Here is a 14,330-nt window from a genome sequence, read left to right on the forward strand (position 1 = left end):
TGTTAAAGTACTCAGTGGGTGAACATTATTATTTATTCCACTTTGGTGTAGCATTGAGCTTTTGAGAAATATACATGTGGGCTCATTTGACCCTCTCCATACAATCCTTTTTGTTGTAAGTGTAACGTAAATTAAAACTTGGGTAACGCTCCTCTCCTCTTTTTCAGAAAATGATGAAGGACAACAACCTTGTCCGCCACCTAGACGCATGTGAGACGATGGGCAACGCCACAGCCATTTGCTCCGACAAGACAGGTACACTAACTATGAACCGCATGAGAGTGGTGCAAGCCTACATCGCAGGATCCTACTACAAAGAGGTGCCGGAGCCGAGCAAGATCCCTGCCAAGATACTGGACCTGCTCATCCTGGGTATTGGGGTCAACTGCGCCTACACCACCAAGATCATGGTGAGCTGTAAAAATAGCTTTCCATTCAGGGATCTCTGTGATTTACGCATTTGGCTAAGAGAGCAGGCTATTTTGGAGAGATGCCAGATAGGCTCAAGACTCATCTGATCACTGCCTCCAAGATCCACTGCTCAAAGCACAGAGGACACAAACAGGTTCAACGGCAAACAGTCCCAACAAGAGATTTCTTTCTAATTTCCTTCAGATAGTCATTAACATTGATTTTTATCATCAATAACTTTGAGTTGTTTCATGTATCAGCATTTCCCAAACTGTGGTTTGTAACTGTTAAACACAAGGTTCATGACTTGATGAGCAAAAATAGATTATATATTTAAACATTACAGCTACATCAAATGTAGATGTTGTTTTTTTTTTAGCTAAAAGTACTCAAAAGTCAAACAAGCATTGACAAGGGACTGCAAGAAAGCAATGACTGGCTATAAAGGCGTCTTTGGTTGAAAAAGTGGAAAACCGTGGTCAAAAGACATCAACAAATACCCCACACAATTTCCAAATCCAAAGGAAACGTAATTCAATGTCTAGTTTTGTCTGAGTAACACAACGCTCAAAACATGCTATTGAGTTCACTGAACACTCTCACATTAGAGAGGGTGGGCCCAGGTAATATTTTTTGTACAAACAATAAGTTGCATAATGCATAAAACATAATAAGATTTCTTCATAAAAATCATAAAATAATTCATTGGCTCATCAAACCAATCAATTAGCAGACTTGGATTCCGATAACAGTGAGCAGGCTCTTTTCTGAAGTTGTTGAGGGGAAGGAAATATAATCTAAAATATAACCTGGAAATAAAAAGATCCTAAGATTTTTGTTTGCTAAAAGATGAATCTCATAGCTGGTGCTGTTTTGTCATTGCTATCATGTGCTGATGATTTCCAAATTTGATTTATACACCATGTAAAGAAACCTGAAAACGTGCGATTAAACTTCCTCTCTGCTGCTGATTCCTGCAGCCTCCAGAGAAGGAGGGCGGGCTCCCTCGCCAGGTGGGAAACAAGACTGAATGTGCCTTACTGGGACTCAGCCTCGACCTGCACAGAGACTACCAGACCATCCGCAATGAGATCCCAGAGGAGAGACTGTTCAAGGTCTACACTTTCAACTCTACAAGGAAGTCCATGAGTACTGTGCTAAAGAACCATGACGGCAGCTACCGAATGTTCAGCAAGGGGGCATCTGAGATCCTGCTCAGAAAGTAGGTTTCATATTCTTGCTGCTGACAGAGTTCCAGCCTCAGTCAGGTGACAATGACATGACTCTGTCCTGTAAATCCAGGTGCTGTAAGATTCTGATGGGCAGCGGAGAAGCCAATGACCTCAAATCTCGGGACCGAGACCACCTGATAAAGAACGTGATTGAGCCAATGGCTTCAGAGGGCCTAAGGACCATATGCCTCGCCTACAGAGACTTCCCCACAGCTGACGGAGAGCCTGACTGGGACAACGAGGTCCAGATCCTCACCGGCCTCACCTGCATCGCTGTGGTTGGCATTGAGGACCCTGTGCGACCTGAGGTACGTCAGCCTCATTAATCCAGAGCTGGACCTCCCTTTAGTCTCACTTCGCACGTCGCGTAAGGCTCCGCAAATTTAGCAAGGCCCCGCCTCTCCCCTCGTATCATCGAAAATGTCTCACACTAATATATCTTCTTTTATAGAAGCATTACAGCTTCTCTATAAAAGCTCTATATCATTAAATATTCTTGACTAAATAAGGTTCGATCAAAGTAAACTTATTTATGGATTTACGTTTCACTGTCTAAATTGAGTTATATGCTTTATCAGAACTGATAACATATAGCTGCTGTTAGTCTACTCAAATGTTGTTTGGTGCATTGACTGAATTAGACTAAAAAACTGAAAAACATGAATCCCTTCGGTTTTAAATGGCAATGTGATAAGAAAAGCAGCGTTTCTATCCAAAGTACCTGGAACTTGTGTAGTGTAGTGTACGTTTGAGCTACGTGCTCTGCGGTGGGACTGTGTTAATGTGCGTTACTGTGTGCAGCAGCTTAGCAGCACCTGTCGATAGTTTGCAGGTGATGCATTTAAGGGCCCTTAAGAAGCTACGTATTACGACTAGCTTCAGAAGGAATGTCTGTAACTGGGTAAACTACAGAAAATACCTTTTGATACATCATCATTGTTATTATTAATATTTTCTAAGGCAGAGTCAGGGATTGTTTGAGGTATTTTGGTTGTGCACTTAACACTAAAGCTTGACTCCTCCTCACGTCTGCTTTGTGCCACAATTATTAAAATGTCTCCACCAGCTCACTGCTTTCACTGAGCACAGTGTTTGTGTCATTCTGGATTAATTATATGCAAAACTAACAAAGCCCTATCTTCAAGCATAGTCATTGGATCTTTATTCAAAATAGCTATTTTTGTTTTTACTGTTGGTAGAGTGAGAGTAATTGCCTGTACCATTAAAGAAATATAAGGCTGATTTGGTCATATATTCATATGGGGCTGCTTGGGGCCCCATAAAGGCTAGGGCCAGCTCTGCATTATTACAGAAAAATTGATAATGACCCTTTAGTATGGCTCTTCCATGCACATTACGTCGTAAGGGATATTCCGATTCTTTGCAGATATTTAGGAAGGCCGTAAAGGAAGCCTGTTAGGAGCTGCAGGAGGTGGAGTTCAGGCAGAGACAAGCTGTTGGAGGAATGGTGATGACAGTAAATATAATACGATGCATGTACAGAGGGTGTTCTTGCTAAGATCTTCAGCCATGGTTGTGTTTACAAAGGGTTATAAAACGTCCTTTGAGCAGCATTACTTCTTTCGGGGCAGTGACTCACTATTGGAAAGTGATGAGACTAGATGGTCTGGCCAGGGCCAACTCCTTTCCGTTCTACCACTAGTAGAATCAAAACCCAGTCAAAGTTAACAGAAGGTAACGTTGGCATTGGTGCTCAGAGTCGTTTCATAGTATTTCTTTTCTTTATTCTCGTAATATAATGACTTTCTTATATTACAACATAATTACAACACAATATGATTTTTATATATATTTTTTGTCAGTATGGCCTGAATACGCCATTGTACTTGCCACTGTTGGAGGCTGCCCTAGGTGTTGAAAGGAGTGAAGTTTGATATTGAACTCACAACCTCTTGCTAAATAAACAGCTGTCAATGCGAACATTGAACTAACATGAATGTTAGCATCTAACACTCTCTACCTGTTGATGCTGCTCTCATCAGGTACCAGAAGCCATCAGGAAGTGCCAGCGGGCCGGGATCACGGTCCGCATGGTGACCGGAGACAACATCAACACTGCACGGGCCATTGCAGTCAAATGTGGCATCCTGCAACCTGGAGACGACTTTGTGTGTATGGAGGGCAAAGAGTTCAACCGTCTGATCCGAAACGAGCTGGGAGAGGTCAGACAAACACACAGTGGATCAGAACCCAGCAATGTCTCGCCCAAGTGTACCTAAAGTCTACTGCTGTCTTAACACCCCCTCCGCATTTTCCTTTAGCACAATTCTCACCCTCCGGGTGGAGATCTGTTGAATCAAAGAGGGATTTTCTTTCATTTAAACAGTGTAAACATTTTCTCGGCCCTACGAAGGGAGGGAATACACCACTGCTGTAGGGGGCAGCAGCAATACTTACTTGTGATAAAGTGAAATTAGACTAAATGAATGCTTTTTAACTAAAACTTCATAATTGTGTGTCTACGTTCTCTGCAGATTGAGCAGGAGCGTATTGACAAGATTTGGCCAAACCTGAGAGTCCTCGCCAGATCGTCACCAACTGACAAACACACTCTGGTCAAAGGTCAGTAAAAAAGTAACCAGGTGGAGGGGTTGGGGTACATTACCATTTATACATAAGACACTTTTAAAATGCATAGCATAGATGTACTTTAACATCAGTAGAAAATATAATGAATCCGGGTGAACTTACAATCACAATCAGACTCAGTGGTCATACGAGGCTATCAACTTGTTAAGTCAACCCAGGATTTCCTACTCTAGATATGAGCGTCTGCACATGAAAGGGCCGGTGTTTTTCACACTTCATATTGGGGTAAATCACCATGGTAACTGATTTTGAATAATAAAATAAAAGGTTCCTGTGGAGCTGGGTGTGGATTGTAAGAGGAAAAAGTACTTCAGAGACCCACAAAATCCTTTGACCTACTCTTATGAGTGTCTCTATAAAAGATATCGATTCACATTAGTGGAAATGTCAATGTCAATGTCACTTTCATTTATACAATGTAGCACATTTAAAACACCTTGGTGCTTTGCAGGTGTAATGGAAAAAACAAAAGGACAGTAAAAAGTCATACATCATTGCAAGTAATACAAATAAAATAAAATTCTTAATGTAAAATAAATAAAATAAAAATAGAATTTAAGATAATCGATAAGATAAATTAAATCAGCTGCGATGAAACGTACTCAACTCGAGGAGAAAGCCTGGGAGAACAGGGGTGTTTTTAGAAGGGATTTAAATAGTGTTAAAGACGGGGCAGATCTAATGTGAAGTGGTAGGTGGTTCCACAGGTTGAGAGCGGCTACTGCGAAGGCGCGATCACCTCCAGTTATTAGCCTTGTCTGAGACTTGTCAAGGAGCAGTTGAGTGGCTGATCTCAGTTCCCTAACTGGAGTGTGCATAAAGAGAAGTAGGATATGTAAGACGGTCTCAGTCCCTTAAGGCAGTGAATTTCAACCTTTTTTGAGCCGCGGCACATTTTTTACATTTACAAAATCCTGGGGCACACCACCAACCAAAATGACACTCTATGGACTAACACAGTACATATAATACATATGGTTAGTAATATAATTTCTAAATGTATTAAAAAGCACTATTTTTAATTATTTCAGCCCTTTCATACTCTTACCTTTTAATGAGCACAAATTGAATCAGATTTATGAAACAATCTTTGATTTAACTAAACTTTATTTAACGGAGACATATTATACCCATTTTATCACATTTGATATGGTTCCTTGGGGTCTTATTGAAATGTCTGTAACATATTTTGGTCAAAATACCACAAGGATCATTTAAAACAGGACCTTTTAACCCTGTCTAAAACAGATTGACCTGTTTTGAGTGCCAATATTTACTCCCGCCGTTTACCCGCGCTTCATTGAATTTCTTCACTTTGACATTCAGAGCACTGGGCAGAAACCACATCGCGTCAACACCCACCGTGGGCCTTCGCGATGCTTTGTTTTAATTAAACAGTCGGATTCCCCTGGACCGCACCAGTTCTGGCTGCTAGGCGCCAGCCAAGGCGCACCGCCGGAGAGGGCGCACCGCCGGAGGGGGCCCCCGCGCGAACGGAGGGTTCCCCCAGCGGGCGCCGTAGCTGAGGTGATCTGCAAGAAGGGCCCGACACGCGTCCAGAGTCTGCCGCCAACCGCCGTACCCGGTCCCCTCCAACGGCCCGCCTTCCGCACCGGCGACGGACACCGCCCCACGGTCCAAGAGAAAGAAAGCACCCCGCACCATCGAAGCCATGAGGCACAGCGGAATAGGACCTCCCCCCCAAAAAACCTTGAGGCGTGCCGCACGCCGAGTCTCCGGCGGCGTGGAGAGGAGGGCGACTGCTCCCCCAGCCGCGGCACCTGCCCAGCGGTTTAACCACAAATACCAATGATATCGGTGAAAGTCAAGTTTATTACCGATGTGCAGATGTCGGTAAACGAGGCAAATATCTGCCACTACTGATGTTCGGCCGATACTTCGGTGCAACACTAGATATTAGATAATTTCCCACGGCACACCTGACGATCTCTCACGGCACGGCACACTGGTTGAAAATCACTGCCTTAAGGGATTTAAATGTTAAAAGTAAGATTTTAAAAACGATCCTGTGACGAACAGGAAGCCAGTGTAGGAGGTGCAACATGGGTGTGATCTGGTCTCTCTTTATCTTCCTAGTCAGCAGGCAAATTATAAACCTTTGTCAATAGCTGGAGCCGAACAGAACCAAAGACTGTCTGCATTGCTCTACGCTTCTTCACTTTTGGGAGAAATTTATGTACTGGGTGTTTTTGCAGCGGGATAACTAGAGTTTGATAATTTCCTCCTTGTAGGTTTATTTTAGGAAATTAAATATTTTTTCATAATGGGGGAGATAGCTTACAGATTTACCTTGTGACAGTCCCCATCCCTACCTCCTCTCTCTGAGACTCAAACAGTCAACCCTCACAAAAACTGACGCCGCACTGTTGTACACTCTCCTTAAAAGGAAGTATAAAACAATGTCTGGTTGGTTAAGTCGATCCCCGCTGCTAACACACCCAGTACATTTCAATCTCTCTCTGTTTCCAGATGCGCCAGACGCATCCTGTCACCAAAATAGCAGCTGTAACTGTGTTTTTTTTATTCTGTATAATGTATTTTTTCTCCTCATATTTTCTTACATTATAATCCGATCCTTGTTGTACAATACGCGGCACGGCTGTCAGTTCACTTGTCCATGACGGTGATTAGCCATGAACAGCAAACACATCCTCTTTCATGTGCAGATGCTGAGATCTTGATAAGAAAATCTTGGTTGACTTAACCAGTTGATAACCAGCTTCATGTGACCGCTTGGCCTGATTGATTAGGTTAAGTTCACCCGGATATCGGAAAGATGTCTTTGGCCTGTTGAATTTGCTTTGTACTACTTTATACAGACACCTAGTTCGATGAAGTTGGGAAGCAGAGTGGGATCATGGGAGTTGTTGTCTTCACCACCTTGTCCCATAATCCTTTTGAGTCGTGTGGCTCCCCTGTGCGTTTATGCTTTACATTGCAAATGGCAATGAATAGCTGTGAACCATTAAGAGTGACCAATACCAGCAGTGGAAGCTGAAAACTGTTAACTGGCTAACAGTGTTTTTTGTTCGTCATACATTGTTGATTTTTTTGCAGCATTTTGTTTTGTAACATTTTTGACAATGTAAGTACCCAGGTCAACAAAATGTATAACATAGGTCTAGTTGTTTTAAGACATTTAAATGAGGAGTTATTACACATTGGATCTTAATAAAAATATATAAAAGCCAAAAAAAGGTGTCAAACAGCAGAGAAAAACTAAATTCTAGCTGATCTAAACACACAATTAGAATCCTGGGACACGTCTTCTTCATTTGATCTGAGACAATCTGAGTGTTGTCCTCTCAGGTATCATCGACAGCACGGTGCTGGAGCAGAGGCAGGTTGTTGCGGTTACAGGAGATGGAACAAATGACGGACCTGCCCTCAAGAAAGCTGATGTCGGCTTCGCCATGGTAACAACTGTCACTGATATCAAACTGCTGATTCTAGTTAACTTCTTCACATTCGATGTCTTTTTATATATATTCATTACAGCTTTTATGGAACAGAAAATAATAGTTATCAATATGTAAAGGATCTTGTCATCAATTTACTATAACCTGATTTGACAAAAAGATTAGAGGTGATGTAAAATTGCTGATTCATTATAAATTAATCAGATTCATATTTCACATTTTTAAGTCCAATTTATAGTTTATTTGACATGCTATGTATTTTTAAATGGCGAATAATTTATCTCTCTTTGAATTTAGATTTGATTATAGATTTGACTTTTGGTCTTTACCATTATCATCCATTGGATCAATTGCATTCAGATAGATTTTATTTATAATTTAAAGATGATCACATCAGTATCCCTCACATGCAGACTGACAGCATGCAGGTACGTTCAGGTTCCGGACCAGTAGAAGCCTCAATCTCCTGTTGATGGTCTAAACCTCGGCTCAGGATCAGGTTTAGTCAGGTTTAGTTACCTACGTGCTGTGTTCTGCAGGGAATTGCAGGAACAGATGTGGCGAAGGAGGCGTCTGACATCATCCTGACGGACGACAACTTCAGCAGCATTGTGAAAGCCGTGATGTGGGGCAGGAACGTTTACGACAGCATCTCCAAGTTCCTGCAGTTCCAGCTCACTGTGAACGTGGTCGCTGTCATCGTGGCCTTCACCGGGGCCTGCATTACCCAGGTTAGAGCCAACACACACCAATGCTGTCTGAGGTTCCACCAGAATACCAGTCCATGTTAGAGTTTATGTTGTGTTTCCACTCCTACCATCAGAACACCAGCTACACATTACATTTCCACTCCAGGGAATAGGGTAAATGGTAAATGGTCTGTATTTATATAGCACCTTTCTAGTGCTGATGACCACTCAAAGCACTTTACTGTACATCAAGTTCATGAGAAATCTTTTACCTGCAAACAAATTCCCTGCTCATAGGCTAGTTCCTTTTGGGTGGGGGTTGCAGCATTGAATTGAAAGAGCATGGTTGGTTGAGTACTCCAGCATTTCATTAAAGTCTATCAATCTCTGCAATAGCTAAAAAATCTGGTCTGTGTGACTCAATAATCTTATTTTCAAAACAGTAAATCATGATCAACATCAGCATGATCTGAATCTCAATCATGATTACTGTTGTTGTAATGTTGCCCGATTTGTATAACATGATTGGTTGATGAAACGTATTGTACTCTACTGCCACCTGGTGGACTGAAGTTGAACAGCTTGTTGTAGACATAGGGTGTTTCGTATATCTGCAGGTAAATTTGCAGAATCTCTGCCTGGTTTTTAGACCATGGTGGAAACAAAGGCAAATAACAAGTTCCAGGTACTTTGGATAGAAACGCTGCTTTTCTTATCACATTGCCATTTAAAACCGAAGGGATTCATGTTTTTCAGTTTTTTAGTCTAATTCAGTCAATGCACCAAACAACATTTGAGTAGACTAACAGCAGCTATATGTTATCAGTTCTGATAAAGCATATAACTCAATTTAGACAGTGAAACGTAAATCCATAAATAAGTTTACTTTGATCGAACCTTATTTAGTCAAGAATATTTAATGATATAGAGCTTTTATAGAGAAGCTGTAATGCTTCTATAAAAGAAGATATATTAGTGTGCTAGGCTGTTGTATGCCAGACGGGGCACTGGCCCCAACTGAAATCTTCACACTCCTGAATAACTAACTGAATAGTCACTTACTTACAATTCAAAAGTACACAGCGTGATTGAACAAGTTAATTTATACAACGCTGTGAATCAAAGCTACATAGCTAAAGGAACACAAGGAATGACTCAAATGTGCACCTTATTGAATCAGGAATGATGCATGGATGTTGGACATGTATTTGGCCCCTCTGGGAAAACATGACATATACAGCATTGAATCAGTGCAACCATTCAAAAGTAAATTTCTTCAACTCTCCAGAAGAAAAATCACAACCAAAAACCTTTCTGAGATTCATCAAACACTAAATCCTAAAGATAATTTTGATCTGAAGATGTGATTTTATGCTTTTTGAAATTAATGTAATCAAATTATTATAATAAATAGAAACATACATTATAATGTAATTTTATTTAGTAATTTCTACTGTGCATGTTTCCAGGACTCTCCTCTAAAAGCTGTGCAGATGTTGTGGGTCAACCTCATCATGGACACCTTCGCTTCACTGGCTCTCGCCACCGAGCCTCCCACCGAGGCGCTGCTGCTCAGGAACCCATACGGCCGAAAGAAGCCACTCATCTCCCGCACCATGATGAAAAACATTCTGGGACACGCCGTCTTCCAGCTGACACTGATCTTCATCCTGCTTTTCCTCGGTCAGTGATCACAACATAGCTTTATTTGGTTCAGAGTTTAGAGCCAATGATCAACATATGCATCATAATAACTGAGACCACCGTGGTGATGGTCTGTTTCCATTCTAGTTGTTTAGAAAAGAATAATATCAGCAGATCTTAGACAAAAAAAACTACATATATGACACTGGTTCCTGAAAAGTGTGATTTCATTGAGACATGAGGCAGGCTCCCTTCATCTTTTAGAACAAATGTAATATATATACTCAGTAAAAAATTAGCATACAGAATAAAACCACAAAAATATAAACAAAAGATAAATAATATGTAAAATCTAAAATATTTCCCAATTAAATGGCTTGGAGACGTGGAGTGAATAATGATCCAAAGTTGGGTATAACTTTGTGACAAAGACTAGGAACCACCAGGACACTACAGTGGTTGATAAACTGACATTATCAACCACTGTATGTAAGGTGTGTAAGATAAAATTGCATAACAGAAATTAATTTCGGCACTCTTTGCACTATAAAAGGGGAATTCATATTTTTATACCTGGGGCCTATTGTTATAAATGTGGGTGTGTAAATGAATGGTACTTACAAAAACATTTGGAAATGGTCCGGTAGACGCCTCCATCGGCAGCTGCTATACGGGGGCAGTAGCTATAATGTAATCTTATGGGGCAACTGCGACGGGCCATGGAAGTCAAATGCCTCATTGTCATTGTCCACATCAGAAAAAGACCCAGCCATAATAGCTCCTACTAGTAAAATCCATATTCAGAATAATTCAATCTCCTCTCTCCAGCTAACACAAGAGATAAATTCATTGTATCTGTAAAAATGTCAATAAAGATTTCCCTGATATTGAAGTTTTTTTTAGCATGGATCAGTGGGTAATTGCCTCAAATGTATTTTGTAAAAATTACATATAACAACATAACAGTATAGCTCATGTTGCAGTGCATTTTGCTCTTTAAATCCCACTAACAGTATTATATTTGTAAATGGATGTTGACATATAAAAATTGATTCCTACGCCTCTTCATTAATCATTGTGTCTCTCTCTCCCAGGCGAGATTCTGTTCGACATCGACAGCGGCAGGAACACCCCCCTCCATGCACCACCCTCTGAGCACTACACCATCGTGTTCAACACTTTTGTCCTCATGCAGATCTTCAACGAACTCAACGCCCGCAAGATTCACGGAGAGAGGAACGTCTTCGAGGGCGTCTTCAAGAACCCAATCTTCTGCACTATTGTCCTGGGAACCTTGCTTATACAGGTGAGGGAGGGCGAGGCAGACATCCCACCTGGTCTGGTTCCCAGTATCAAGTCATGAAAGAGTCCCTGTGTGATGTCATGACTTTGTCCTCCTGCAGGTGGTCATCGTGCAGTTTGGTGGTAAACCATTTAGCTGTGTGGATCTGACCCTCGACCAGTGGCTGTGGTGTATTTTCATGGGCCTCAGCAGCCTCCTATGGGGACAGGTGAGAACGCTTTGGTGATGGTACATACAACTTTATTTTTATGTGCATAGTCGACGGGAACTGATAACGATTGATTATCTAACATAAGCAGTAGTGGGAATAATGACCTGGTTCCTATCAGTCAATAAAAAGTTTCTAGCGAGAGTAGTGGTCTCAGGCCCTGTATTGATCTGGTGTTAACATCTGTCGGAGTGATTGGAGCACAAGAGGTCAGTGCTAAGTACACATTCGACCAGCTGTGTGAATGCAAATCCGTCCTGGGCCACAAAGGACCATCTGATGTCCTCTGACCCGCTACAGTTTCAAAATTAATAAAAAGTAGTGTTTTACTTCTCAGTCTCAGATCTGTCAGGATGGATGTCAAAATCCTAAAATATTGTGTTGGTCCCCCTCTCAGCTGGTGTCCAGTGTCCCCACCAGCTGGCTGAAGTTTCTGAAGACAGCAGGCCACGGCACGCAGCAGGAGGAGATCCCTGAGGAAGAACTGGAGGAGATGAATGACCTGGATGAGATCGACCACGCTGAGATGGAGCTGAGGAGGGGGCAGGTGCTCTGGTGCCGTGGTCTCAACCGCATCCAGACACAGGTATATGGTTTCAGCTTGTAAGGAAAACCTGGGTTAGAAACTAAGGACATAGAAGTGCAACTTTGTTCAACTCTGACCCAAGCTGCACTGAAGCTTGCAATTGGTTATTTATATTTGTGTCAGACATCAAAACATTATCACCAGAACACACCATATCTAAATAGATGAAACAGCAAACAATGTTTATTTCAAGCAGCAGTAAGGCACAAAAAGTTTAGCACCATAAAAAAACTAACAGGGAAAAAAACGCTCTGAGATCACATACCTCCGCCAAAGCTAACAGCCCATCTTCACATGTCAAAAAAGTGAAAAAGAAATTCATGGATTTGCCCATTTAGCTAATGCTTTTATCCAAAACTTCCAATAAGTGCATTCAACCATGAGGGTACAGACCCAGAACAGCAAGAATCATGTAAATGCATTGGCTTCAATCCTTTATCTGACTCCACTTCCTTCCCAAACTTTCGCATAATTTATAGAAATGTGTGCAGTACTAAACAAGTTCTTTGGTGGAGGTAATTCAATTCATACATTTCATTGACAAAGCGTCAATCTTTATTTACTTTTAGTTAGTCCATGATGAGAATGAATCCCAGGAAGAAAAAATCCAGAACTTTCCCGTAGCATCCAATGACACACCTTGCTGCTCCATCAGACCCTGAGCTGACCATGTCCATCTTGCCTCTCAGATCCGTGTGGTGAATGCCTTCAGAGATATCGTGTCTCCCCACGAAGGCCTGGAGACGCCCGAGGCTCGCAGCTCCATTCACAACTTCATGACCCACCCCGAGTTCCGGATCGAGGACTTGGAGCCTCATATCCCCCTGATTGATGAGAACGAAGGCGAGGACGAGGCCCCCACCAAACGGATCTCCATCATTATCCCACCACCGCTGACTGGACTGTCCAACCTACCTCCGCCCTCGCCCAACCAGAACAACAATGCCATGGACGTTATCAACCCACTGCACAAGGACACATCCAGGGCCGGTCTGATCCCATCCAACTCAGCGAGCCTGCCACCGTGTCCAGGGAGCCCCCTGCACAGCCTGGAGACCTCACTGTGAAGCCCCCGTTCCACAGACTGAGTACATCTTGTTGCAGTCCTCCGTCCTGTTTGTACTGTGCTCCTGACTGTGAGAGCTTTGCATCTTCTGAGAGCGGTGAAATTAGACTAAAACAGACTCATCTGGTGTTCAGGAGATCACCAGCTGTTTTTTTAGATTCCAGGAAGCAAAAATGTCTCCAGGTGTGTTTGTCGTTGTTTACTGAGCGGCGGCGGCGGCAGATCCACAGAGACGGTTTTCTTCCGTCCTGATGTTTTCCGTCTGTACTTAATCGAACTCTGCAGTTGTTATTTAGGTGAAGTGTGTTTGTGAAGTTGTTGATCAATTATCTGTTTCTATTTGTAAATATCGATGTTGATGTTCAGATGTAGTCAGGGGGTTTGGATCAAATAAGCTCTGATGTGAGCTGAAGAAGGCGATCTGAGGATAGATTTTTTTGAGGTTTGTGAATGAAAAGTGTAGAGTCAGTCAGATTTTATGAGGGGGGGGGGGGTAGTATTCTTACTAAGACTTGTGGTAGTAGACAGAAATGTTTAAAGTAAATGTTTCATGTCTGGATTTTATTCTAGTTTTTTGTAAAAAAAAATGTTTTAGGTGGTTTCAAAATGTGTAAAACCAAAAGTTATTAAAAGTTGAAAATAAAAACAACCTTGTGAGCAGGGTGTTTGTGGCAGAGCTTCACATCAGGACCTGATAATTCATCTTCATATCTGACATATTAAAAAAATCCAAAGAGAAGGAATGGTCAATAAGAGATGATGAGAGCAGAATAGTATTCGAGCAAATCGAAAATGTCATTTATCACACTTAATATGTAGACGTAAATCTTCAGGGTCCACCGAACAAAGTATGATATAAATTCAATATAAAAGAGGCTTCAAATTTACCCCATCACAACCACCATCATAAAGCAGACTTGGATAGTATGAATTGGAAGATCTGCCTGATGTTATAATGTTGTCATGTTGTTATGACAATAAAGTTGTTTTCTTTAAAGAAAGAAAACACGATAGTGACATTTTATGTTAAATATATAAATACAGATTAGATTTAAATGTGAATAAGTTGTTGTATTTTTTATGATTTGTTATTATTTCAATAATTACTTCTAAGACTGAAGTCTAGTTACAAGGAAATGTT

The 14,330-nt window shown here is 41.6% G+C and overlaps 1 protein-coding gene across 3 annotated transcripts in view; it reads left to right on the plus strand.

Moving 5' to 3' along the window:
• The window catches only part of LOC128444494 (plasma membrane calcium-transporting ATPase 1), a 28,190-nt gene extending 14,352 nt beyond the window's left edge, over positions 1–13,838 (plus strand). For all 3 annotated transcript variants that reach the window (XM_053427001.1, XM_053427002.1, XM_053427003.1), the window contains 12 exons: positions 168–410; positions 1,392–1,633; positions 1,714–1,951; positions 3,647–3,826; positions 4,139–4,226; positions 7,584–7,690; positions 8,233–8,424; positions 9,852–10,065; positions 11,121–11,332; positions 11,430–11,537; positions 11,935–12,123; positions 12,813–13,838. In XM_053427001.1, the coding sequence (XP_053282976.1) occupies positions 168–410; positions 1,392–1,633; positions 1,714–1,951; positions 3,647–3,826; positions 4,139–4,226; positions 7,584–7,690; positions 8,233–8,424; positions 9,852–10,065; positions 11,121–11,332; positions 11,430–11,537; positions 11,935–12,123; positions 12,813–13,190 (2,391 nt within the window). In that variant the 3' untranslated portion in view covers positions 13,191–13,838. The remainder of the gene's footprint in view (positions 1–167; positions 411–1,391; positions 1,634–1,713; positions 1,952–3,646; positions 3,827–4,138; positions 4,227–7,583; positions 7,691–8,232; positions 8,425–9,851; positions 10,066–11,120; positions 11,333–11,429; positions 11,538–11,934; positions 12,124–12,812) is intronic.
• Positions 13,839–14,330: the final 492 nt, after the last annotated feature.

The sequence above is a fragment of the Pleuronectes platessa genome, chromosome 7, assembly GCF_947347685.1.
Source record: "Pleuronectes platessa chromosome 7, fPlePla1.1, whole genome shotgun sequence".
In the NCBI taxonomy this organism is placed as follows: domain Eukaryota; kingdom Metazoa; phylum Chordata; class Actinopteri; order Pleuronectiformes; family Pleuronectidae; genus Pleuronectes; species Pleuronectes platessa.